The following is a 27,978-nucleotide window of genomic DNA, read 5'->3' on the forward strand; positions in this document are numbered from 1 at the left end:
GAATGTTGCTCTTCAATTCAATGACCAACAAAAATGAGACTTTATAACCTACATTATTTAAATGCATTCACAGTTGCACAATGTTAACATATATAATTTCATAATTACAGACTATATTGACAAAGTATTTGATTGAATATATCACACAGACCTCTTTTAATTTTCCTCCGCTAAGGGGAATCCATTTTATTTTGTACAGAACAACATCACTGGCAGCGTGTTTCCACATAATCGTTAAATTGGTGCCTAAAAACTCAGTAACTTTCAGATCTGATGGAGGTGGAACCTTGACTGAGATCAAAAACACTGAATATTATTTCTATTTAAATAGAACATGTTGTTTTTAAATCAAACAAACAAAATTATAAGCAATGAATGCCCAATATGAAAACACATACTTGTTTCTCCAGTAATTGTAACAGGCAAAGAGGTCCCAGTGTCATAAATAGAAAGTACAGCGATTACATATTTTGTCAATGAAGTTAGATTTTTCAGTAGCACGTTTTCAACATCCCCAGCAACTTCAACCTGGAATACAAAGAAGTCAAAATTGAATACCCAACTATAAGGATTGCACATTAAAGCTAACTGCATTTATCCAGTGAATGACTGAGCAAAATGGATTATGAAGATTCTAGCTTCAACCTCTCATCTGCACTCAGTCAGGAAGAAGGGAAGACTATCCTACAAACCCTTGACAGAAGTGTGTACAAGTGGACATCACGTTCAGGTTTTCCTCAACAAACATCATTTATTATCAGGTTCATATGTGAATGAAGAGAGTTTGGACAATTTACTGTCTGTGGGTCCAAACAGCAATACAATATTTAACGTCTATTTTTGGGGTGGGTAGAAGACAGAACATTGGCTAGAAAAGATGAGTTCCCTAAAAATCTCCACTCATGTCTAATTCCTCCTGATGCTATTTTAATCCTTCTCTATTTATGCCACTGGGGATAGCATTATGCAAAAAAGTCAATATTGCATGATTGTGTAAATCCAGAAAATATGCTTAACTAAAACGATCAGAACTTCATCATGACAGTCAGAGTTACCAACATTTGCAACAGGTTTAAAAAATGCTAATGCCAAGTTGAAATCTCTACAATAAATAAGAACCTTGAGGAATCATCATACAGAGTGTTTAAAGTATGTTTAATATTAGAAATGATTGGAAGCAAAGAATGCAAGCTTAGACTTGTCATTTATCATAATGCTTATGTTGGTTGGAACATCTGGGCCTCTGCTTATCAGTTTATTTTATATTCATTCACAGGATGAGGGTATTGCTGGCCAGCATTTATTGCCCATCCCTAAGTGCCCAGGTGGCAGTTAAGAATCACCCACATTGCTGAAGTCGCATGAAGGCCAGCTAAGGTAAGGATGGCAGCTTTCTTCCCTAAAGGACATTAGTAAACCACATGGTTTTTTCCATCAATTGAAAATAGATTCACAGTCATCAGCTTAGACTCTGAATTCCAGATTTTTATTGAATTCAAATTCGACCATCTGCCATGGCAGAATTCGAAATGAGGTTCTCAGAAGATTGACTGGGTCCCTGGATTAACAGTCCAGCGATAATATCACTAAGTCGTCATGTCCCATTGTTCCCACTCAAGAAATTTGTCAATCCACAACAGACATGCCCCATAGCTCTCTCAACAACCCATGTGTCAGTATATGATTCAAAAGCTGATCAAACATCACCTGCTCCTATTTTGAACTGGCACGTACTCAATTCAGAAAATTAATAAAGCCAAGGTGGGGGGAAGAGAATGGTGTAAAGCTATTGTGTGAATTAGTAATCCAGAGACCCAGGTAATGCCCTGGGCAACCAAGGTTCAAATCACACTGTGGCAGATGGTGGAATCAGAGTTCAAAGAATCTGGAATTAAAATTTTCATGATGACCATGAAACCACTATTAATTGTCATAAAATCCCATCTGGCTCACTGATGTGCTTTAGGGTAGGAAATCTGCCATCCTTACTTGGTCTGGCCCACATGTGACTCCAGACTCACATCAGTGTGGTTAATTCTTAACAGCCCTCTGAAATGACCACCCTTGTTCATCAAATTGCTCAAGAGATCAAAAACGGTCTGACCACCTAGCATCAAACTAGGCAAACCCAGCCTTGTCAATCATGTAAAGTCTTACCAATTAATAACCAATAGCTAACACTAAAATTGGGAGAGTAACTCAGATTCGTCAAGCAATTGTCACAGTTATATTCACATAATCATACCCGACAGAAAATATCCCAGAAACCACCATCATCATCCCTGGTACAGACCTAACTGAGATGGCAACATGGCGGTACACAATTAGGAGGGAGTAACCATAGGAGGCCTCACCACTGACTCTGGATCTAATGAATTCTCATAGTATCATATTGAAAATGGGCAAGGAAATCTCCAGCTGATTAGCACATACTGCACTTACCTCAGTGATAAATCAATGTTGTGTTATGTGGAACAACTTGGAGGAAACAGTGGAAAGGGAGCAGAATGTATGCTAGATGGGGGTCTTCAAATCCCATTGCCAAGAGTGGTTCAGCAGCAGTACAACTGAGCAAGTTGGTTAAGTTACAAAGGACGTAGCTGCTAGGCTGTGTCTGCAGTTTGTGAATGAGGGAAAAACAGTTGATTTCTGCCTCACCAAACTGCCTGTACATATACATCTGTGAATGACCGCATTGATAAGAATGACTACTGCACAGTCCTTGTTGTAACAGAATGTCCAGCAACACGTGGTGACGGTGATGGATAGCAGTGAGCAAGAGAGCTAAGCAATTCTCCGCAACCTCCACCAACAGGAGGCAATGGCAAAGGATAACAGTTGGAGCAAGTAAATAAAAAGGGTGTCTTTGGTAGTGAGAGGGCTGATACAAAGTGGGAGTACACAGACAAAGGAATTCTGCAGTCCAATGCTAACCCATATGATCATAACATTTAGTAATATAGTTCCTTGTTTATTCTTAATTTTCTTCTTTGTTTGTACTGATGTGATACCAATGACATTCAGAATACTTGCATCTTGATCTTTGGGCCTTCTGCTTGTTTAAATCTCATGTCACATTTTGAAAATGAAATCTGGTCTTCACATTGAGACTATTATGTTGTGTGGCACTTCCACCAAGTTAAGTTGTGTGGATTTTGAACAAATTTAGCAAATCAGAACGGAGCATCCAGGAGCTGCTGTGAACCATTAGCAGCAACAACCTGCAACCTCATAGCCTGATATATCTCCACTTTATTATTATGATCCAGCCAGCAGATCCCCCCAATTTGATGTAGAGTGTGTGAGGACATGACAGGAGCAGCATCAGCAATACCCAAAATGAGAGAGCAAACTTGTGTAGCCATACATGCCAAGTGATAAACTGAGTTAGTAATTCTTTAATCAATGGATCAGACCCAAGCTCTGCAGTCCCACCAGTTGCAAATGTAGAGGCCAATTAAACTACTTTCTGGGGAGAAGCCTCTGCAAATGTTCCATCCCTCAAAAATGGGGGAGCCAAGCATATCAGTGCAAAGATAACAGGGAAGTATTCTCAACAATCTTCAGTCAGAAATGCAAAGTCAATGATCTATCTTGGCCTCTTCCAGAGATCCCATGCATCACAAATGCCAGTTTTCAGCCAATTCAATTCATTTTTGTGATATTAAGGAATGGCTTAAAGCAATTGATACTGCAAAGGTTACAAGTCCTGACAACGTTTTGGCAACAATACTGAGTACCTGTGCTCGAGAACATGCTGAGCCCTAAACAAGTTATTCCAAAATGGCTACATCACAAGTTATGTCCTAAACACAAAGGGTAGAACAAATCCAACTTGGCTAATTACCTCTCCATCACTTCATAAGAGCAAAGTAATTGAAGGGGTCATCAACAGTGCTACCAAACAGCACTTGCTCAGCAACAAACTGCCTAAGGATACTTTGGTTCCATTTGGCCATTCAGCTCCTGATCAATGTTCCCTCCAAGCTGTTCACAAGCATGGCACCCCAAGGTTCCATATGTGGCATTCAGCATTGGTATGATAATCACAACATTGACTTCAAGTTCCAGAGGTCAATGCCATGCATGGAACTGGGAGACCCATGAAGAAAATTAGAAGGAATTCTGCTACTGACCTCATTACAACCTTAGTTCAAACATGGACTAAAGAGCTGAATTCCAGAGGTGATATGGAAGTGATTGCCTTTGATATCAAGGCTGCAGCTGATTGATTGTAGAACCAGGGTGCCTGAGTAAAACTAAAGTCAATAGGAATTAGTGGGAAAACTCTCTAACAGTTGCAATCACAACCAGCATAAAGAAAGATGGCTATGGTTGTTGGAGGTCAGTTCTTTCAGCTATAGGACATCTTTGCAGGAGTTCCTCAGGGTAGCATCGTAGGCTCAACCATCTTCAGCTACTTCATCATCTTTCCTCTATCATAAGGTAAGAAGTGTTGATGGTTATTGATGATTGTACAATGTTCAGCATCTTTCACAACTTCTCAGAGGCTGAAGCTGACCAGGTCAAAATACAACAGGACTTGGATGAGATCCAGGCTTGGACTGAGAAATGACAAATATAATATTCAATGGTATTACCATCACTGAGACATTAAAAATACCCTGGACATTGCCACTGACCAGAAACTGAACTGGACCAGCTATACAAGTACTGTGGCTAGAGGAGCAGGTCAGAGACTATGAATCCATAATGAGTAACTCATCTCTAATCTCCAAAGCCTGTCCACTATCCACAAGGCACAAGTCAGGCGTGTGATAGAATACTTTGCATTTTCCTGGAGGACTCCAATTCCAACAAACGCAAGGAGCACAACACAATCTAAGTCAAAATAGCTTGCTTGGTTTGCACTACAAACATCCCTCCACCACTAGTTCTTAGTAGTAGCATTTAGTACCATCTACAAGGGGCACAGCAGAAATTCTCCAAGATTCCTTAGGCAGTTCCTTCCAAACCAAAGACCTCTACCACCTAAACAACAAAAGCAGCAGATACACAGGAACATCCTCAACTGAAAGCTCCAAGTCACTCATCATCATGAAATGTACATTGCAACATTTTAGCATTCATTCACTGTGGCCAAGGCAAACTCCTGGAACACTCTCCTCAATAGTATTGTGGATATGCTAGTACAAAATGGAGTGCTATGGTTCAAGAAGAAGCTCACCACCACCTTTCAAGAGACAAAAAAAACTGCAGATGCTGGAACCCAAGGTAGACAAGCAGGAGACTGGAAGAACATAGCAAGCCAGGCAGCATCAGGGGGTGGAGAAGTCAATGTTTCTGATCCTGAAGAAGGGTTCCACCTGAACTTTTGACTTCCCCACTTCCTGATGCTGCCTGGCTTGCTGTGTTTTTCCAGCCTTCTGCTTGTCTACCACCTTTCAAGAAGCATTTAAGGTTGAGAAATAAACACTGGTTGAGTCAATGATGTCCACATCAACTGAATGAGTAACAAGAACTATTAATATCGGATAAGAATTCCAAGGCTTCCCACCTGCAATTTAAAGCACTCCAATTTCTGATCAGTTGTGTTGTATACCAAATATTCATTATTTGTATGATTAACACATAATCCAGATTTTAATAATTTCTAGATCTATGACATTTGTATACATCATGCTGCACTAACCGCATATGATTGAGTAGGCCTAACATGATTTTTACCTGTTTGGGATCATTCCCATTGGCTGCCACATAAGTGATACGATGACCTCTCACTTTCCTTGAAGCTGTCTCCCAGTTTACTTTAACACTACTGTGACGAAGTTCAGTGAGGTGCACATTTGCTGGGGCTTGAAGTGAAACTACAAATAAAAAAAAACATTTCAAAAGCCAACAAAAACAGAACAGATGGTCTTCTGCAGCCTTGACAGTTTCCAAGCAGTTTTAGATATTTTCTAATCAACCAGTTCAGAGATGTTATGACACACTTCATGGAGCAGATGGGACTTGAACCCAAGCAGGTTTATGCTTGGCTTGTTGCTGGCTACACAGGATGTGACCTTTGGTGTTCTCTGCTCCCTTGAGCTTGAGTGCATTACTGAACACTACATCCCCTATTACACCTTACACTGACTGGGTCACATTCACCAGAATCTTATCCCTAATCTCCTTCACTTCTGTCTTTTCCTTTAATGCCTTTAAAATTCACTACTTTGATCAAAGTTTTGGATAATCCTCCCAATCTGCCCTTATTTGGCTCAGTATCCAATTTCTTTGCATCTCTGTAAACCATTGCAGGATATTGTCTATCCTAATGACACTATCTAAATGTTAGTAGGATTTTTAAAAACTAGCAAACCATCCAAAGCACTGCTTATAACAACAGTATTGTTACACTGTAAAATGAATAATTGGGCTCCTGTGACATTTCACCAACACATTCTGCCCTGACCTCAAATTTACCTGGACCATCTCTGACACCTCCCTCCCCTTCCTGGACCTCTCCATCTCCATTAATGACGACCGACTTGACACTGACATTTTGCACAAACTCACCGACTCCCACTGCTACCTGGATTACACCTCTTCCCACCCTACCTCTTGCAAAAATGCCATCCTGTATTCCCAATTCCTCCGCCTCCACCGTATCTGCTCCCAGGAGGACCAGTTCCACCACAGAACACACCAGATGGCCTCCTTCTTTAGAGGCCGCAATTTCACTTTCCACGTGGTTAAAGATGCCCTCCAATGCATCTCATCCACATCCCGTACCTTCGCCCTCAGACCCCACCCCTCCAACCATAAGAAGGACAGAACGCCCCGGTGCTCACCTTCCACCCTACCAACCTTCGCATAAACCAAATCATCCGCCGACATTTCCGCCACCTCCAAAAAGACCCCACCACCAGGGATATATTTCCCTCCCCAACCCTTTCCACCTTCCACAAAGACCGTTCCCTCCGTGACTACCTGGTCAGGTCCACTCCCCCCTACAACCCACCCTCCCATCCTGGCACCTTTCCCTGCCACCGCAGGAACTGTAAAACCTGCACCCACACCTCCTCTCTCACCTCTATCCAAGGCCCTAAAGGAGCCTTTTACATCAAAGTTTTACCTGCAAATCCACTAATATCATTTATTGTATCCGTTGCTCCAGATGCGGTCTCCTCTGCACTGGGGAGACTGGGCACCTCCTAGCAGAGCGCTTTAGGGAACATCTCTGGGACACCCGCACCAATCAACCACACCGCCCAATGGCCCAACATTTCAACTCCCTCTCCCACTCTGCCGAGGACATGGAGGTTCTGGGCCTCCTTCACCACTGCTCCCTCACCACCAGACGCCTGGAGGAAGAACGTCTCATCTTCCGCCTCGGAACACTTCAACCCCAAGGCATCAATATGGACTTCAACAGTTTCCTCATTTCCCCTTCCCCCACCTCACTCTAGTTCCAAACTTCCAGCTCAGCACTGTCCCCATGAATTGTCCAGACTTGTCCTACCTGCCTATCTCCTTTTCCACCAATCCACTCCACCCTCTCCTCCCTGACGTATCACCTTCATCCCCTCCCCCATTCACCTATTGTACTCTATGCCAGTTTCTCCCCAACCCCACCCTCCCCTAGCTTATCTCTCCCCGCTTCAGGCTCTCTGCCCTTATTTCTGATGAAAGGCTTTTGCCCGAAACGTCGATTTCACTGCTCCTTGGATGCTGCCTGAACTGCTGTGCTCTTCCAGCACCACTGATCCAGAATCTGGTTTCCAGCATCTGCAGTCATTGTTTTTGCCTTGCTCATCATAAGTTGGATGTTTTATAAGAAGAGTGTTATGCGAAGGAACACATTTATGTGTTAGCAATGAAGTTAGCCCTGATAATTACATGTACTAAAAAGAAACCTAAGGATCTGGCTATGCTAGGATGGAATCTTTCGGTGGGGGAGAAGAGAGGCGGTACCATAATCCAGAAATGCTGGGACAGGAACTCTAGAATATAAAAACCACTGCTAATGAAGCTTTTGAAGAACACTGGGACACATTATGGAATAAAGGAGAGGGATCCTGTGACCTAGAGGAAATGACACCAGAAAACAAACAAAACAGGGAGACTAAACAAGGTGAAGGTCAGCCTACATAAATTGATACCTTAGTCTTTATTGCATCACGGGACTGTGAGAATTTATTTTCCAGCATCAAATTTCTAACTACCACAGAATATAAACTAAGTTGGAATGTGCTCAGAGACCATCAAACAGTGGCAAGACAGCTAACCTTAACAGGTAGAATTCAAGTCCCATGCAAGTTATATCAAGAATTTAATTTACAAAATGATTCAGTTACTAGCGAAGTTTAATGAATTCTTGTATAATTATTTACGGTGTGTTTATCACATTATAAAATTAATTGCAGTTTGCAGCAAAAGCCATTCACTCCAATAGCTCTGTAAACCTCTTCCCACTCAATCCCTAAGCCTTTTAGATTCTTTCTCCTTGCTCCCTTTCCATAGTCTCACATAATTGCTCAAAAGGTAGTATGATTGGCAAAAGATATTGGTACAAAAGCTTTAGATTTTTTGACATATAGGCATTTTTCATATGTGACAGATGTGACAAAAAAGAGATAAGACTCTGAATTATGTAAACGCTATGACTTTCATCAGTATCACAAACGTTTCTATATCCATTTTCCACTACTGTTGGGAAAGGAAGCTAAATATAATTAATCAAAATCATAACAAACTATAAAGAGACCATAGACAAGAGTACAACCTCCATAGAAAGAAATAATTTTTGAAAATAAATTTGAACTTTCAGTTTGTAGCTTATAAAAGATTCCCCCCCCCCCCCCCAAAACATATTATATTTTAAGAACTTTCCAGTATGAAAAGACTAAAAGTCCTATTGACTATATGTTATAGAGTCATAGAGATGTACAGCATGGAAATAGACCCTTCGGTCCAACCCGTCCATGCCGACCAGATATCCCAATCCAATCTAGTCCTACCTGCCAGCACCTGGCCCACATCCCTCCAAACCCTTCCTATTCATATACCCATCCAAACGCCTCTTAAATGTTGCAATTGTACCAGCCTCCACCACTTCCTCTGGTAGCTCATTCCATACCTGTACCAGCCTCTGTGTGAAAAAGTTGTCCCTTAGGTCTCTTTTATATTTTTCTCCTCTCACCCTAAACTTATGTCCTCTAGTTCTGGATTCCCCAACTCCTTATCTTCATAGACAGCTTGTACTTTAAAACTGTAGAATATTTCCTGCTTAATTTCAGCATTACTGGTAAACTCACATGATAGAGATACATTACAGTGTCTTTTAAAATGACTTTTTGTCATTTACATAAATGATTTGGATGCGAACATAAGAGGTACAGTTAGTAAGTTTGCAGATGACACCAAAATTAGAGGTGTTGTGGACAGCGAAGAGAGTTACCTCAGATTAAAACAGGATCTTGACCAGATGGGCCAATGGGCTGAGAAGTGGCAGATTGAATTTAATTCGGATAAATGCAAGGTGCTGCATTTTGGGAAAGCAAATCTTAGCAGGACTTATACACTTAATGGTACGGTCCTAAGAAGTGCTGCTGAACAAAGATACCTTGGAGTGCAAGTTCATAGCTCCTTGAAAGTGGAGTCACAGGTAAATAGGATAGTGAAGAAGGCATTTGGTATGCTTTCCTTTCTTGGTCACAGTATTGAGTACAGGAGTTGGGAGGTCATGTTGCGACTGTACAGGACATTGGTTAGGCCACTGTTGGAATATTGCATGCAATTCTGGTCTCCTTCCTATCGGAAAGATGTTGTGAAACTTGAAAGGGTTCAGAAAAGATTTACAAGGATGTTGCCAGGGTTGGAGGATCTGAGGGAGAGGCTGAACAGGCTGGAGCTATTTTCCCTGGAGCGTTGGAGGCTGCGGGGTGACCTTATAGAGGTTTACAAAATTATGAGGGGCATGGATGGATAAATAGACAAAATCTTTTCCCTGGGGTGGGGGAGTTCAGAACTAGAGGGCATAGGTTTAGGCTGAGAGGGGAAAGATATAAAAGAGACCTAAGGGGCAACTTTTTCACATAGAGGGTGATACATGTATGGAATGAGCTGCCAGAGGAAGTAGTGGAGGCTGGTACAATTGCAATATTTAAGAGGCACTTGGATGGGTATATGAATAGGAAGGTTTGGAGGGATATGGGCCGGGTGCTGGCAGGTGGGACTAGATTGGGTTGGGATATCTGATCGGCTTGGATGGGTTGGACTGAAGGGTCTATTTCCATGCTGTACATCTCTATGACTCTAAGTAGATATTCAATTCTCCTGAAATCATTTCAAAATGATTGTTAGCTCCAAAGGTTTTATTTCTGTTCTTTTCGCCAGAACTCTCTTTCAATGTGCTGGTTTTACTGTAAACCGTCCCTCTATTGCATGTCAGATGAATCTTTCAGCTTCACTTTAACTCCTGGTAAATTTGGGTCTTTCCAAGCTGAGCATGAGATTCCTCTCAGATTCCAGCATAGCAATTCGTAGAGCCTTTCAAGCCCCCCTGCTCCCTCTACTGGATGCTGGAAGACTAACTTGTCTGTTATAAGTTACACAAAACCAGGTTATAGTCCAACAGGTTTATTTGGAAGTACTATCTTTCGAGGTAACCACCTGATAAAGAGGCAGCTTTCAAATAAAGCTGTTGGACTATAACCTGGTCTTGTGTGATTTTAACTTTGTCCACGCCACTCCAACACCAGCCCCTCCAAATCTTGTCTATTATATTCAGTGGTATGTTAGCAATGACTGTAATATGATATCACAATGACTTCTTCTGTACTTTCCTGTCTCAAGTTCATTACCAAACTAGTATGAATTACAAGGCCCACATACCCAGGTCGAAATGCTGATAATCAACTCTAATTTATCTTGGAATTAAATGGACTGTGTAAAACAAGTCTTATTAGAACCTGGCATTCTCAACACTTCTCTGAGATTGTGGAAGCTCACTGTCTATCCACTGTCAGCACACAGATTGTTGCTAATCTCTCCATCTTGCACTTTCTTTAACAATTAAACAATCTTCAATCTCGAACAATTGAACTTGTCAAACCAACAATCAAACTACCTAGATCCCAACTGTTATAAATTGAAAAATTGGATTATTGTCAAACATTGTGTGTTCTGAGAGACAAAAAAAAACATTTATGCATCCAGAACATTTATACACTGACCTGTATCACCAAACATGTGAATGATACTCTCCCCACATGATAAGTGCATCTTTTGACTACATGATCTGCAAGAGATTTTCTCAAAGCAAATTTCTAAGAATGAGGGACATTTTATGGTGATCCAGCAGTGTTACTATTTCACTTCTCCCAGACCCATTCCTAGGACTGTCAGAATATTGGAATGGGATATTCTACCCATTGAACTGCATCCAGGAAAACATCAAGGTATAAGAGAAAATGTAGCAAAACAGCAGGGATAGTACAAAATGTTGTGCAAACCACTGACAATCTACAAGCTGTACCAAAAACAAGCATGATTCAACTCACATGTTGCTTGCTGTGCAGTTACTGGTTCACTTGTTTCCTCTCCATATAAAGCATAAGCTGTTACAACGTACTCTGCGCTTGCAGAGAGACCTTCTATTTCAATATCTGTGGATTGAGCATCAACTCTCACCTGTCAATACAGAACAGGATAACGGATTTTCACATAACAGGAGTAACTTCTTATTAAAGAGTAGACAATCTTACTCTAGTCTCTGGCAGATTATTATTTTAAACATTGAAAGTAATTCATGATATTTCTGTCATGCTTTAGAAACTACAGTCAACTCAATATTGTAGTCCATAAATATAACAAACTTATATAAATCCACGCTTTTCAAACTCTGCATTTTCACAGATTATTCCAGCCTAACGCACAGAATTATGGGCTGGAAAGGCGTTGGATGTAGGGTTGGAGACAGGCTTTCCAGCCCCGAGCAGAGGCCCAAGGCTAAATGTTTAAAGGACCCCCCTCAGTGTTCTGCGAGTGTGTCAGAAAGGAAGCAGAAATTCATAATCTAGCCTCCCGGTGCTATGTTTAAGAATTTGCAGATATAAGCTCCTCATTTCTCATTGAACTGGATCACTCTTTCCAAAGACTCCTTGACATCAAAATTTATCAGTAAGCTCCTCTCTCATTTCACAATACAACATCTAAAAAAAACATTCCTTAGTTTGTTCCTTAATGTCTTGTTCTGGAAAACCATCTTACATACATTGCAAGAATTTGTCTCCAAAACAACAGTGCTAATTAGTTTTATCTATAAATAGACTGAGATTTCCCATCCTTATTGTATAACCCGAGCTACATACATCTAATTTCCTGATTTTCATCATCACTGCTGTGTGGAGGCCTATGAGTAACTTCCTCTGGCATTCCAGAGGGAGAGGGAAATAGTAATATGTGGAAATAAATACACTGGTCACAGGAAAGAGAAGGTAGCGCAGTATGGGTGGAATCTTGTAGAGGTCTGAGCAACATGGGCTATCACAAGATTTGTAGCAAAATCAGACAAGGAGTTCAGAGAGGCCTATCTCAAGATCAGGAGAATCTCGCTTTATTATTTATGCTTTTGATGGGCCGCAAGATAAGTTTTTCACTCGGCAGTGGTGTGTCACCAGTTATGAGGGATCATTGCTTGTTAAATGCCTTAATGCCATAATTCACCTCCTAACAAACTGTTTGTACTGAACTGAACTGAACTGTGGATCTGTACACTTAGATCCTTCTGTATATCGATGCTATTAAGAGTTCTGTCATTTACAGTATATTTCTTACCTTCATTAGATCTTCCAAAATCCATCACCTCATACTTGCCTGATAAAATTCGATCTGTCATTTCACCGTCCAAGTCTCCAGCCTAGCTATGTCCTGTTGTATCTTTGGCAATCTTCCTCACTATCCTCGGCTCCAATTTTTGTGTCATCAGTAAGTTTACTAATCAGACTACCCACATTCTCCTCCAAATCATTAAATGTCATACAAACAATAGGGTCCCAATAGTGATCCCTGTGGAACACCAATGATCACAAAATTCCAGTCAGAAAATCACCACTACTCTCTGCCTTCTATGAGCAAGCCAGCCCTGTATCAGCATTACCAGCTCATCATGGATCTTATGTAACTTCAACTTCAAGATTAGATTGCCATGAGGAATGCTGTCAAAGGCCTTGTTAAAGTCCATGAAGATGACGTTCACCACCCTGCCCTCATCAATCGTGTAAGGAAGGGTGTGCTGGTCTTGGAAGGGGTCCAGAGAAGGTTCACAAGAATGATTGTGTGAATAAAGGGATTGTGATATGAACAGCCATTGAGGACTCTGGGTCTCTACTCGATGGTATTTAGGAGTAAGAACGGGGAATCTCATTGAAACACAGAATTCTGAAAGGCCTGGACTAAGTACACACGAACAAGATATTTCCATTAGTAAGAGTGTTTAGGGGCCTCAAAGTCAGGGGATGATCCTTTAGATGAGGAGGTATTTCTTCAGCCAGAGGGTGGTGAACCTGTGGACTGCATTGCTGCAGAAGGCTATGGAGACCTATGGAGTCATTGAATGTATTTTAGACAGAGATAGATAGTTTCTTGATTAGTAAGGGGGAAAAAGCATTCTGGGGAGGAAGAAAAAAGTCAAGAATATGGGGTTGAGAAAGATATCAACCATGAATGAATGTACACCTGATGGGCTGAATGTCCTAATTTCTCATATATCTTAAGGTCTTATGCCTTCTCTACTTCCCTATAGTAGAACACTGGCCTAGCCTCGTTCAGGTAATGCCCATTTCAACATACTAGTCCCCATCTTCCCAGGTACTGATGCTTAGTGCTCCTTGAATTCAAACCCACTTCTCACACAACTTTAAGCCATGGATTTATCTCCCCAATCTTCTTTACCCTACAGAAATGTACACATATCTCAAATAATAATCTGGAGATTTCAGGTTTTGATTTTGAATTTGGTGTATGGTTCCTCTTGCTGCCTATGTAGAACCTTTCTTTCCCAGTTTTACCGAGGTCAGTGATACTTACATGGACCTCAATAACTGGGTCCTCCTCTCCCACTCCAAGGTCACTGTAACCAAACAACACTGATATACCTCTGTGTTTACAGATATTTATAATTAATCTATTCAGACATGTCAGGACTCACCTGTGGAGCAGGTGGGGCTTGGACCAGGCCTTCTGATCTGGAGATAGGGACAGGAACACTGTGTCACAAAAGCCCTATCTCTGTACTTATAAATATTTTCTAATCAACCGCCTCTGGGATATTGTTACACACAACCAGAACAGGGGCACTTAAACCTGGGCTTCCGAGCTCTTTGGTAGGGACACCACCACTACGCTACAAGAGCCCAGAAATTGAACTCTGTGAAAAACGCTGCTCGCAAAGAGGAACAAGGTTAAGCTAGTTAGGTTATTAACTTGCTACAATTTCTTTCAGGGAGCATGTACAGTTCTGTTTAAGACTACAAGAAGAATAACTTACTTTTCTTACACAGACACTTGCCTCTTTTGAACAGTTTTTTAAAAAATTAGTTGTTAAATGTAAATAAACATGAGAATTTAGAGTTGAAGTGTTGACAGCATGATTGAATTAAATAGCAGAACAAGTGTAGGGGATTTTGCACACTAAACCTGTTCCCATCTTTCCATCCATTTTAATATGATATTCCAGTATGGTACTGATGGATATTTATACAAGGAAGAATACAAAGTCTTCTTTATCTCATAGTGAATGTTCCTTTGTCAACCAGTATCACTAACACAGACTGATTAGGATTAATCTTATTTATTCAGTGAAATGACTTCAGATACTTTCCTACATTAAAGGCATAACATAAATCTACATTTTGATATTATTAAGATTGAAGCAAAGTAATAGGAGCTCTTTCCAAATCTACCGCCACTGCGGACAGGTGAATCATCAACAAGTAAATGTGTAAAAACAGGGCACAATAATTTAGATTCAAATTCTGCTATCTATCAAAATGGGAAGGGCTCCTCTCCACTATGCCAGCAAGCTGAGCTCAAAACTCCATCTTCCAGGAAACTAATCTAAATATACATTCATCAGTCTGAGTTATTAGGGCGGTACGGTGGCACAGTGGGGGCGGTACGGTGGCACAGTGGTTAGCACTGCTGCCTCACAGCGCCTGTAGACCCGGGTTCAATTCCCGACTCAGGCGACTGACTGTGTGGAGTTTGCACGTTCTCCCCGTGTCTGCGTGGGTTTCCTCCGGGTGCTCCGGTTTCCTCCCACAGTCCAAAGATGTGCTGGTCAGGTGAATTGGCCAAGCTAAATTGCCCGTAGTGTTAGGTAAGGGGTAAATGTAGGGGTATGGGTGGGTTGCGCTTCGGCGGGTCGGTGTGGACTTGTTGGGCCGAAGGGCCTGTTTCCACACTGTAAGTCTAATCTTAATCTTATTCCAGTTTCAAAACTTCAAACTTAGTTCAGATCCTAATTTTAATGAGCATTTTCATTAAGATGTGAGCTTACTTTATAAAAACTTTTACAAGTAAAATATGAAATACATTCTAATAACATAAAAGCAGAACATAATGACCCCATTGCTTTAAAGAAAATACCTCTTTTCCATCATCCATTCCATCATTAGAAACTTGCTCATACAGGATCATATACTGAGTGGCTCCTGCTTGAGGATCCCATTTAATTCTCATACTGTCATGTGTGACATCATAGATTGTAAGATTATTCAGTGATGGAAAAGATGCTAAAAATGACAAATTTTCAAAATTAAAATCAGTTAGGTAATCTTCATAAATTTCAAATGACTGTTACCAACATAAAATATTTAAAATATCTATATGACATTTTTAATCTTTATTTACTGCAGGAGCTAATCCATCTATTTCAAATGAAATAATGCTTTTGATGAAGCATTGGTGAAAAATGCTCAAACTTTTGTTTTTGAACAAATATCAGCAACAATAATTTCCAAGGTACAATTCTTGATAAATAAATCATACAAAGGAGATAATCCTGTATACAAAAGTTTTGAGAGTTAGTCATTAAAAACCATTAGGTTCTTTTTTACTTATATAGAACATAGAACAGTACAGCACAGAACAGGCCCTTCAGCCCTCGATGTTGTGCCGATCATTTATCCTACTCTACGATTATACTCACCTACATGCCCGTCATTTTACTAGCATCCACATGCCTATCCAACACAGAAAATGTCCCAAATGTGTCTGACTCTACTACCACCCTGGCATTGCATTCCACACGCACACCACTCTGTGTAAAGAACCTACCTCTGATATCTCCCCTAAACCTTCCTCCAATCACCTTAATTTTGCCCCCTCCTGATAGCCATTTCCATCCTTGGAAAAGGTCTCTGGCTATCCACTCTATCTATACCTCTCATCATCTTTTGCACCTCTACCAAGTCACTTCTCATCCTTCTTCACTCCGATGATAAAAGCCCTAGCTACTTCAACCTTTCTTCAGAAGACATGCCCTCCAGTCCAGGCAGCATCCTGAGGAAGGCATTCCAGGCATTCCTGATGAAGGGCTTTTGCCCGGAACATCGATCTGAATTCATCACCTTTATTGCTGACACTTCTTGCATTAAAATATACAGACTACAACCCATCACCATGACTGCAACTTTGCCCTAACAACTTTCTATCCTTCCTCACAGGTTCTCTATACACTGTTTCTGCTGGTTCACCAGCTACCCCATCCTCTTATCTGTAGCTCTGGTTTTCATCCTCCTGCCAAACAATAGACAATAGACAATAGGTGCAGGAGTAGGCCATTCTGCCCTTCAAGCCTGCACCACCATTCATTATGATCATGGCTGATCATCCTCAATCAATATCCTGTTCCTGCCTTATCTCCATAACCCTTGATTCCACTATCCTTCAGCGGTCTATCCAACTCTTTCTTAAACTAATCCAGAGACTGGGCCTCCACTGCCCTCTGGGGCAGAGCATTCCACACAGTCACCACTCTCTGGGTGAAGAAGTTTCTTCTCACCTCTGTCCTAAATGGCCTACCCCGTATTTTTAAGCTGTATCCTCTGGTTCGGCAGTCACCCATCAGCGGAAACATATTTCCTGCCTCCAGAGTGTCCAATCCTTTAATAATCTTATACATCTCAATCAGATCCCCTCTCAGTCTTCTAAACTCAAAGGTTTACAAGCCCAGTCACTCCAATCTTTCAACATAAGATAGTCCCGCCATTCCAGGAATTGACTTCGTGAACCCATGCTGCATTCCCTCAATAGCCAAGCTGTCTTTCCTCAAATTTAGCGACCAGAACTGCACACAATATTCCAGGTGTGGTCTCACCAGGGCCCTGTACAGCTGCAGAAGAACCTCTTTGCTTCTATATTCAATCCCTCTTGTTATGAAAGCCAGCATGCTATTAGCTTTCTTCACTACCTGCTGTATTTGCATGCTTGCCTTCATTGACTGGTGTACAAGAACACCCAGATCTCTTTGTACTGCCCCTTTACCTAACTTGACTCCATTTAGGTAGTAATCTGCCTTCCTGTTCTTGCCACATTTATCTACATTAAACTGCATCTGCCATGCATCTGTCCACTCATCTAACCTGTCCAGGTCACCCTTTAATCTCCTAACATTCTCCTTACATTTCACCTTGCCCAGTTTTGTATCATCAGCAAATTTGCTAATGTTACTATTAATACTATCTTCTATATCATTAATATATATTGTAAAAAGCTGCGGTCCCAGCACTGATCCCTGTGGTACCCCACTGGTCACCGCCTGCCATTCCGAAAGGGAGCCATTTATCCCTACTCTTTGCTTCCTGTCAGCCAACCAACTTTCAATCCAAGTCAGTACTTTGCCCTCAATACCATGTGCCCTAACTTTGCTCACTAACCTCCTATGTGGGACTTTACCCAAGGCTTTCTGAAAGTCCAGGTACACTACATCCACTGGATCTCCCTTGTCCATCTTCAGAGTTACATCCTCAAAAAATTCCAGAAGATTAGTCAAGCATGATTTCCCCTTTATAAATCCAACCCTAACTTTGCTCACTAACCTCCTATTTGGGACTTTATCAAACAGTCCATACTACTGTTTGGGGGCCTGTAGATAACTCCCAAGAGGGTCTTTCTACCCTTAGAATTTCTCAGCTCTATCCATACTGACTCTACATCCCCTGATTCTAGGTCCCCCCACGCAAGGGACTGAATATCATCGTTTACCAACAGGGCCACCCCACCCCCTCTGCCCGTCAGTCTGTCCTTACGATAGCACATATAGCCTTGAATATTCATTTCCCAGGCCCTTGTTTAAACCCTCTCAAAAAGCTGTAGCAAACCTCCCACCCAGGATATTGATATCCCACTCAGTTCATATGCAACCTATTCTCTTTGTACAGATCCTATTTTTCCCAGAAGGTATCCCAATGATCTACATATCTGATGCCCTCCCCCCTATACCAGCCGTATTCAGCTGCACTCACTCTCTGTTCCTAGCTTCACTAACCCGTGGCACCGGTAGCAATCCTGAGACTACTACTCTGCTCTTTCAGCTTCCAACCTCACTCCCTATATTCACTTTGCAGGTCCTCATCCCTTTTCCTAGCTATGTCATTGGTACCAATGTATACCACACACCTTCTGGCTGCTTACCCTACCCCCTTAAGAATCCTGTAGACTCGATCCAATACTTGCTCTGAGTTATTGTAGAGAGAGTTAAAGATACTGGACAATGATATAAAGGTTTGATGTAATTATACTAAATGAGTGATAAGCTTCATCCAACCATTTTTAATCTTGGTAGAAGGGGGCTGTTAGCTGGTTGGAGGTTAAAGAAGGATTCAGTGAATTAGCTAGCATATTATTGATAGGTTGTAAAAGAGTGTATCATAGTCAAACACAGAGTTCAGATGGAACATGTAGTCTGTTTTAGTATCAAAGGAATTGGGACTGTTAGACTACTTTAACTCTTTCTAATCTGTCACTGGTAATTCAGGATTTGAGTGCAAGAATTAAGGATGAAAATTATGTTCAGTAGAATACCACCAAATGTAATCAAGCTCAATTGCTGAATGGCCTAACAGCATATCATCTCCCATAGTAACATGCTCTGTTGTTTTATGTCATCATGTTGCAGGATTCATTAGCATTCCCCAATGTAAAACTCACACAACTTAAGGGACAACTTATCATGTTAAGAGATTTAAGGAAATGTTGTAACAAAAGTTTATAACCACCCTGAGTAAATTAAAATAGAAGTAACATGACATTCTGCACAAAGAATCACAGGAAATACTAAATCTTATGGAAAGGTCAATCCTTAAGTATGAGGACAGGAGAGACTATGAGAACCATAGACGTTTGTGTCTTGTTTAATTCTGATGGATCCCAGTTCAACGATAGAAGATTTACTAAAGAAATGTAAGGTAAAACTGCTAATTTTAATCAATATTGTCATAAACAATATAGCCCAGCATCCTCAAAGTAATTTTCAAAGATATAGAGAAAATATTAAGTAAAGAAAAAAGAAATCAACTAAGACATAAAAAAAATGTCTGATTTATAGGATTAATGCTACTGGTTTCCAGGGAAGTGGTGATATCATGAAAAAATGTGCATTGACCCGATAACCTTCAGTTAAACAGAAAGATAATCAGGGCATGTTCAAAACTAGAGTGTGGTGCTGGAAAAGTACAGCCAGAAAAGCTGCTCCTCGGATGTTGCCTGACCGACTGTGCTTTTCCAGCACCACACTCTTCAACTCTGATCATCAGCATCTGCAGTCCTCACTTTCTCCATGTTCACAACTAGGGGTCTTCTTACTGACGGAGATGTGGAGAATGCCTTCAAATTAATAAGTTGAAGTGGTTTACAGATCATATGAAGAATTTGCTTTTACTTAATCTCTTAAAATTTCTTCTCATATTAATGGTTAATGACAATGCAAGATACCATCCATCAATACTTACAATTGCCCTACTTATAATCTAAATAATATCTCATAAAAGAACTCTTTTGCTCTAGGTATTTCTATAACATACATGTATTTCCAATGCCCCGGAGACCTTCACCAACAAAATCCTCATAGATAGGAAATACTGCCAGTTGATATTCAGTGAGAGAGTGTAAATTCTCCAGAATTACAGATGAAACTGTTCCATCCACGATCACCTGAAATACAAAAATACTTCACAAATCAAAATTAAAAATCTACCAGTCATTTCATATCTCCATTTACATATGACTGTGAAGTTCTATTTTGATCTCTTCTGCCACAAGGAAGGCTGCTAGTTAATGATTTGGTTACTATTTCAGTTTGACATTTCCCCACTCCATGTCTATGACCCCTACAGTTACCCTGTCCCATCTCAACCCACTATAATCTAGCCATCCTGTACTTGACTGGGCCAGACAGAGGCTGACCAGCTCCTTAACTTATGAGCACCCTCATCAGAAAAACATTTGCCATCTGGATAATTAATCTCATATCTACAGAAAAAAATTATGTTTGCATGTGGTTTTTTAAAAACTAATTTTGAGTATCTCATAACTTATTTTAAAAAGCATAAATTCCCCATTTCTTTTTCTTTATTATTGCTGTCTAATTCAGTTCAGGTATGTTTCAGTTCAAAAAGTGTTTTCTCTTTATTTGAAGTAAACTTCATCCCTCAAAATCAAGATTCAATCCATGCCACAGCACCAAACTACCTACAACAAAATTTATAAATAATATTCTCTACGACAATGACCACAGTGCTTTATTATTCCTTGTTCCTCAGCAGCTTCGACACAGTTAGCAAATACTAAACTGTCTAAACACCTTTCCTTGGTTGTGTTCACCTCACTTAGTTCCCTTCATGCCTGTTTCATATAGTGAGATTCTTGAACTCCAACAATGACTTCTCTTCTCATTACCTACCATTGTTGCAGGAGTTTGGCAATAATTCATTTTGGGTCCTCACTGTTTTCTCAACCACATGCCACCTCTACATTTAACATCAACCAAAGCCATAGGGTTAACTTTCACCAGCACAGTGATGACATCTTATTTTATTTCTCCATCACTTCATACAGTCCATTTGCTGCCTCTTCATCATTTGGTTTTGGATGAACCATGATGTCTTCTAGCCAAACATTGGCTAAATTAAAGCCATTATTGTTGATCCCCACAGAACTTTCTATAAAATCCCAGTTGTATCCAATCTCCTTCCTGACAATGATTCGCAGGCTAAATATATAATGATTTGCCATTTTGACATTCCATTTGTCCTTAAATTGAGCTGGTAGCTTATGTTTTTCTACCATTAAGACTGCCCACTTTCATTTCTGTAATATCAGATGTCCAATCTCCAATTTAGTTTTTTGCTACTGAAAGCTCTCCTCTCATTACTTTGACATCTCTAAGCTTGATCTTTCCAAAGCCCTTGACAATCTATCACCCTCTATTGACATTAGCTTATTCAGTTCTGTTATCTGTACTCTATCCTCAGTAAGGTAGTATGAGTTATTACCTCTTGTGGTATTTCTCCTTTAGTTGGATAATAAACAACACGGTACTGTTTTGCTTTCTTTGGTCCATGTGTCCAGCTGACCTTGAAACTTCTGGCTGTTACATCAGAAATAACCAGATTTGTCGGAGTTGGGTATAAAATGGTACCACTGTCTGGCTTCTCATTTTCACCTAACAGTAGAAAAAAGAAACAACATCAGAAAAAAATTCAAACTATAACGTTATCTCTTTCTCTGCTGCCTTCAATGCTTGTGCAACCAAAATACATTAAATCATTTACAACAACCTCATTCACCCTTCTCCTTTTCAACAATTTCAAGGTTCCTCACTACAAACAGATATGGAGAAACTGGTTGAATCAGGAATGACCTGTTGCCACTGCATTGCAGGTTTACGGTTTCAAATAAATGCCACGCACACCTCTTGTCATTACTCTGGCCATAACTTGGCCTTCATCCGATAGATCTGTGAATACTTTTCCCAACTGTGGAGATAAGTACACTTCTCACTGAAGTGTTGTGTCTTTAGAATACTTTGAGCCTATAACTGGGAATATTACCCAATTAATATTTGACAGAGAAATTATGCTTGAAAGCAATACATGGCAAATTGTTAACATTAGCCGCAATAGCTCCTCTCCTTGTCAATGAAAAGGTGTTAAGCAGTGTTTACACCCTCCACATTATTTGTTAATAGGGCAAACAACTGCATTAAAAATATAATTTTATGATATTCTCCTGATGGTTCCTTAATGTGATCTCTTACATAATGATTTATACTATATGCTCACTGACATCACAAATCTATTCTGATTATTTATAACTTCATGACACACTCAACTATGTAAATCTCCAGTAATCCCTGCACTTAACAATTGATTTTTAAAAAATTTATGGTGTGTGTCATTTTCAAACAGGCCCACCTGATTAATAGTGCAATTTAGACCTTCAAGGGTTCTGTCCCTTTTCACTAATATCACAAATTCCAGCACATTCAAGATGGACGCATAATGCACTTGCAAATTGCAAATTATCCACTGCTGCACAATACATATTTCTTTCAGTTTTACATTTGGCAACAACAGATGGTAGGAATGTCATAAATGTCTGACACTGGTGTTGCTTATGATGAGGATGGGAGTATTTAAATCATTTGTGAGTGATTTTGCACTTCACTCAATTACTTGTTTGAAATATTACCAAAGTCCTTAAAACGTATTACCTGCGTGACATGATGCAGCTCAAAACTCCTCCTGCCTCACTGCACCCCCCAGGTATTTCAGTGAGTCCCTCCCTCACTGCACCCCCCAGGTATTTCAGTGAGTCCCTCCCTCACTGCACCCCCCAGGTCATCTCCTCTGCACAGAAGCTCTTCAGCCACGTTCCTCTCCGCCCCCACCCCACTCCGGCCTATCACCCTCACCTTGACCTCCTTCCACCTATCCCACCTCCATCGCCCCTCCCCCAGTCCCTCCTCCCTACCTTTTATCTCAGCCGGCTTGGCTCTCTCTCTCTTATTCCTGATGAAGGGCTTATGCTCGAAACGTCGAATTCTCTATTCCTGAGATGCTGCCTAACCTGCTGTGCTTTGACCAGCAACACATTTGCAGCTGTGATCTCCAGCATCTGCAGACCTCATTTTTTACTTTCACTAAGGGAACAGGCCAGTTGTACCTGAAGGTAAGTAGTGACAGCTCAGGATTGGCAAATTGGCCTGTTCATGGGATTCCCAAAAGTGCAAAGGACAACATCAGTGGATAGCAGATCTATTCTATCCCAGTTTTGCATTTCAAAGACCCCGAGGAATATCTTGGTCAAATGCTTTGCCCTCTTCACAAGTTAGGTTATTTAGCGGCTTATCACACAGCTCTAAATTAAGGTTGGGAGAAACTGAGGACCGCACATGCTGGAGATCAGAGTCAAAAAGTGTGACACTAGAGAAGCACAGCAGGTCAAGCAGCATCTGAGGAGCGAGAGGTTTGATGTTTCAGGCATAAGCCCTTCATCAGGAATGGCCAAAAGGAAAAAAAACAAATGACACTTTTAATATGCATCTAGTCACAGCATTGAGAACACTAACCTTCACACTAAGTATCATTCTTGATCCAAGGATAGTGAAGTGTAAAATTGAATGAAACCCAATATTCCAGCAGATGCACTCCTCCTCATCCACCACAGACTTAGACCAGAGACTGCACCCTAAGTTTTAGACACAAGGCTACCTTCATGACCAGGGCAGGTGCATCAATAAAGTGTGCCTTGAAATATCCAGAAATTGATAACATGACATGCTTCTTCAATTCTGTAAGAGACCCACAGAATGAGGTTCCCTCTCAAGTTAATTTCCTTTTGATGCTTTCTTGGAGGCCAGAATCAGACTCTCACCACCACAAATTTAGCAAAAGGTTTGGCAATAAATAAAGGATTAAATTTAAGAGAGAACCTGGGAATGCCCCAACAAAACCCATTGTCACAGAAAGATATGACCTTTCCCTTTCTGCAGAAGATGATATTCCAGCAGAACCAAAATTTTATCCTTTCCCTGGCACTTGATCCAGAATAGCATCAGGACTTGCCCTTGTCAGAATTTGGGATGAAAGAATTTGCTGCTGAGCTAACAATCCAAGTAGCCACTATCCTTCTCTATACTTTGTACTGCTAATAACAAAGAACACTGCACAGAAGTCATGTCATTTTGTCATTTGCAGGCCATATTTTCTAATTAAGTCATGACTTCCTTTTACATACTGAAGATAGAAGTGCAATGAGATTTGAAAGACCCTATTGAGAGCTTTCAATGCAAATGAGACAGCTGCACTGGGTTAAGATTGGGATTTGAATAATGAGAAGGTCAGAGTAGAATTCTTGCACTCAATCTAAGCATTACAACGATTCATGTTTACCAGAAGGCATCTCATTGACAGCAGATTTGTGCAGCAAAGGAGAATAAGATGTATCTTTTGAGAAACACGATTAATTTAAATCATTACTTTTCACTTTGATTGCCTTTGTCTTGATCTGTCCACAAAGGATCTTTGTGAGTCGGTTACTAAGTGAGTCAAGAAGACTAAACTCAAGTACATTGTACACATGAAGTTCAAGTGGATCTGACGCAATTTGTTTCAGCTCAGCTTCATCTGCATTTTTTACACCTAAAGAGAAAACAAACATTTTTAGAGAAAAAAGAAGGTGTCTGGTTAATCATTCAATATTGCAGTGTCTTGCTGTCACTCGCTAAAACAAACAAATTCCCAAATGTCTGCCTTTGAATGGGCAGGAGCAGGTTGCTAGTGTTGCTCTACATATTGATGTTGGCCAAATACAGTAAGGATTACATCAACCTTCTTTAAATAGTTGCCTAAGACATTTTACATCCACCTAGAGAATTAGGAAGTACCTCAATTTAATATCTCAATCCTGTGGTGGCTCATACGATAATGCAATAGTCCTTCAGTCCTGAAATGAAATATCAATCTGCACATTCAAATCCAAATGTACATTCACATCCAAATTATTCAGTGGAGTTTCAATCCATAGCTCGGAACATCTGATGTACTCTCTACCCAAGTTAAGTCTCTATGGAATGAGAAGTAATATCTAAGGCCTGAACATTAAGCATTATGTGGAGGAAGTCTAGGACCAATCAATTCGCTGGGAAAGTCACATGCTGAAAAATAGTCTCTGATATTCTGTAATTTAAATGAAAAAAGGACCAGAAAGAGTCTGTTCAATCCCCCACCTATTCTTTTCCACTCTATGTTTCATCCAGATGATGCAAATGCCTGAGCAGCCTGGTTACTTTCTATTTTAAATTGATCTCCTGTTCTCCTGTTGTATTACATAATGCCTCGGTTTAAATTTTCTCTCCAACAATATTACACCAGAGAAAATACGTTACAATGGCAAAAAAAGTCAGCATTTCACAAACCACTAAAAATAAACTTAACAGAGGCAAAAAACAGTATTGAAACAGCCTACACCCCAGCTACACCGACCCTATATCTTGGGAATGCTGCTGTAAGCACTCACTCTTGCAGCTACCTCTGTCCCAATAAATTATTCTTCTTGGGGATGCTCCAATGTGTGTGAGGTAATTGCCTTGACCTGGTGGGATGTACCCATCTGATCCTTTTTCCAGCAAGGCAAAAAGAAAATCAAGTGGATGGAAGTATAATTTCACGATATTGGCTGCAATGTCACTTAAGGTTTGCCTTCTCCCTTACCTTGCCCCATCCCATCCAGTTCCCACTCTGAGTTAAAATCAGAGTTTGAGCTAGTCAGTTGTGCAATTTAAAGCATAATTTAATAAACGCATGAGATGACTTAAATAGGAAAAGAAAGGAAAATAAAAAGTCACGCAGTTCTAAAACTGTTTAGTCAGCTTTTCTTTCTGACCATCATAGATTATTCGGTGATGAATGAGCCACAGTCTCACTCTGATTTAGTGTAAGGTGCCATACAATTGAAGTCTACTTATGCAATGCCAAATTTACCCAAGCAGTACAAGTTACAAATTATTTATACCCACCAATCGCAAATATTTCAACACCAGCATTCTTCAGGCTTTGTGCTGATGAGTTGACATCATCCTGTGACTTCCCATCGGTAAGCAGAATCAAATATTTTGCTGTTTTTGGTCTAGCGCCAGCTGAAGGTTTTAGGGTGTTTTTGAAAATATGATTCAAGGCAAGAGCTAAAGAAACAAAAGTTGTGAAATCCATTCATTGAAACAGATGAATATATATGCACAAGTGTCAAATACTAATAGCACAGAATTGATAAGTAGAAAACACAGACTTGGGCTTATCACTACAGCATCAAATCAGACAAAGGATCATTAGAAATCGAACAGAGATAATATAGCAAAAATTGAGGAAGTCAGATAGCAATGCTAGCGAGAGGAAGATTGGGATAATGTCTCAAGTCGATCTTTCATCTGAACTATAGAGAGGGCAGACAGCAAGGAACAGAAGTGCATAGGGAATAGGAATTGTAAAGACAAGAAAAAGGATCCACTTTAGGGAAGTGAGAGAAGTTCAAACTATTGAAGGTGAAGGCAGCAGAAGACTTCAGCATCATGTCTCGCTTGAAATTCATCAAAAAATGTTCATGGTAAGATAGGCAAAGGAGGGGAGAGTGAACATTACACGAAGACAGGAAATTATAAACAGTAATGGAGGCAGAAGAGGCTGACAGGGAAAGGAGACCAGGAGAGATATTGACATGTAATAATCATTGATGCTTACAGGTTTTTTCTAACTTAAAAGAAGAAATAGATTTACTTGTTAAAGCATCCAATAAGGTCAGGACGAAATGGAGTTAACAATTAGGACAGCTTAAAAATGAAATTGGTCAGTGATGCTGAGCTACCATATTGTGGCATGGGGCAGAAAAGGTGGGTCTCATGAGCTGAATTAGAATAATGGACAGAGTATGGCAAATCGCACAAAGATCGCACAAAGGAAAATACTGCAGATTTTGGAAATCTGATACCAAAACATAAAATGTTGGGAACACTTGGAAAGTCAGGCAGCATCTTTGCAGAGGAATAAATGGTTAACACTTTAGCTAGGAAAAATGAATGTATGGTTAACATTTTAGGTTAATGATTTGCTGTCATTTTAAGAGACTGCTTTACTACAAGTCAGCGAGGTTACTGAGACATTTCCTCATTCATTTAACCAGCTGGTGTACACCTTTGGTGTGATAGGTCTTCCACTTAATCCAAATATGCTCTGCTGAACCTAAGTATAATTTTGATGCTGGCATCATTTACAGATAAATTGTGCTGGTGAGTCATATAAACATGGAGATTTACAATGATTAGCCTAGAGGCTGATCTCAATGAAAGAGAGTTGGGCAGCAATTTTAGGTTTGCTCCCATTGATAATGTTGAATTACCTGATGTAATGACCTGTGCACAAGCGCACTGTAAATGGAAACCTTACCAATTTAGACAATTCTTGGGCATTTGAACCACACATGGACTCTCACCAATGGTGTATGAGTCCTACCTACTTGTACAATCTTTTAAAATAGGGATGGTGGAGGGCTTTTCAAGAGCAAAAACCAATTAGAAAGTAAAGGTTCTGGGTGCCCCACCTGGAGTAGTGGATATTGCCGATGTAGGTGAGAGACCGCAAGAGGAGCTCAAGGTGGAAGTGACTTCTAGAGGCTTCTGAAACAACTAAATAGGACCAGTGAGGAAGACCCAGAAATATACTGCACCAAATGACAGTACTGGTATAGATACGCTACCTGAAGTCAGGCCCTTGGCCAATGACTCTTGACTTTTCATCATGAGCTAGTTTCTTGGACATTTTTGTGTGGTGGTGTACTGCCATTGCCTTCCAGGCACACAGGGCACGGAGACAAGGGCCACATCTACCTCAAGCAGACTAAGAATCAAAACCATACTGCTGACATTATTCCAAACACGTTAGTTATCTATATTAGAATGGTGCTGGAAAAACACAG

General features: G+C 40.5%; 1 protein-coding gene across 4 annotated transcripts in view; it reads right to left on the reverse strand.

The window, feature by feature from the left end:
* LOC132822938 (collagen alpha-1(XX) chain-like) overlaps positions 1-27,978 on the reverse strand; it is a 216,384-nt gene that overhangs the window by 132,550 nt on the left and 55,856 nt on the right. For all 4 annotated transcript variants that reach the window (XM_060836364.1, XM_060836363.1, XM_060836366.1 and 1 more), the window contains exons 9-17: positions 26,030-26,194; positions 24,492-24,653; positions 21,504-21,673; positions 20,034-20,163; positions 15,598-15,743; positions 11,511-11,640; positions 5,689-5,828; positions 399-528; positions 152-291 (exon numbers count right to left, since the gene is read on the reverse strand). In XM_060836364.1, the coding sequence (XP_060692347.1) occupies positions 152-291; positions 399-528; positions 5,689-5,828; positions 11,511-11,640; positions 15,598-15,743; positions 20,034-20,163; positions 21,504-21,673; positions 24,492-24,653; positions 26,030-26,194 (1,313 nt within the window). The remainder of the gene's footprint in view (positions 1-151; positions 292-398; positions 529-5,688; positions 5,829-11,510; positions 11,641-15,597; positions 15,744-20,033; positions 20,164-21,503; positions 21,674-24,491; positions 24,654-26,029; positions 26,195-27,978) is intronic.

The sequence above is a fragment of the Hemiscyllium ocellatum genome, chromosome 15 (assembly GCF_020745735.1).
Source record: "Hemiscyllium ocellatum isolate sHemOce1 chromosome 15, sHemOce1.pat.X.cur, whole genome shotgun sequence".
Lineage (NCBI taxonomy): Eukaryota > Metazoa > Chordata > Chondrichthyes > Orectolobiformes > Hemiscylliidae > Hemiscyllium > Hemiscyllium ocellatum.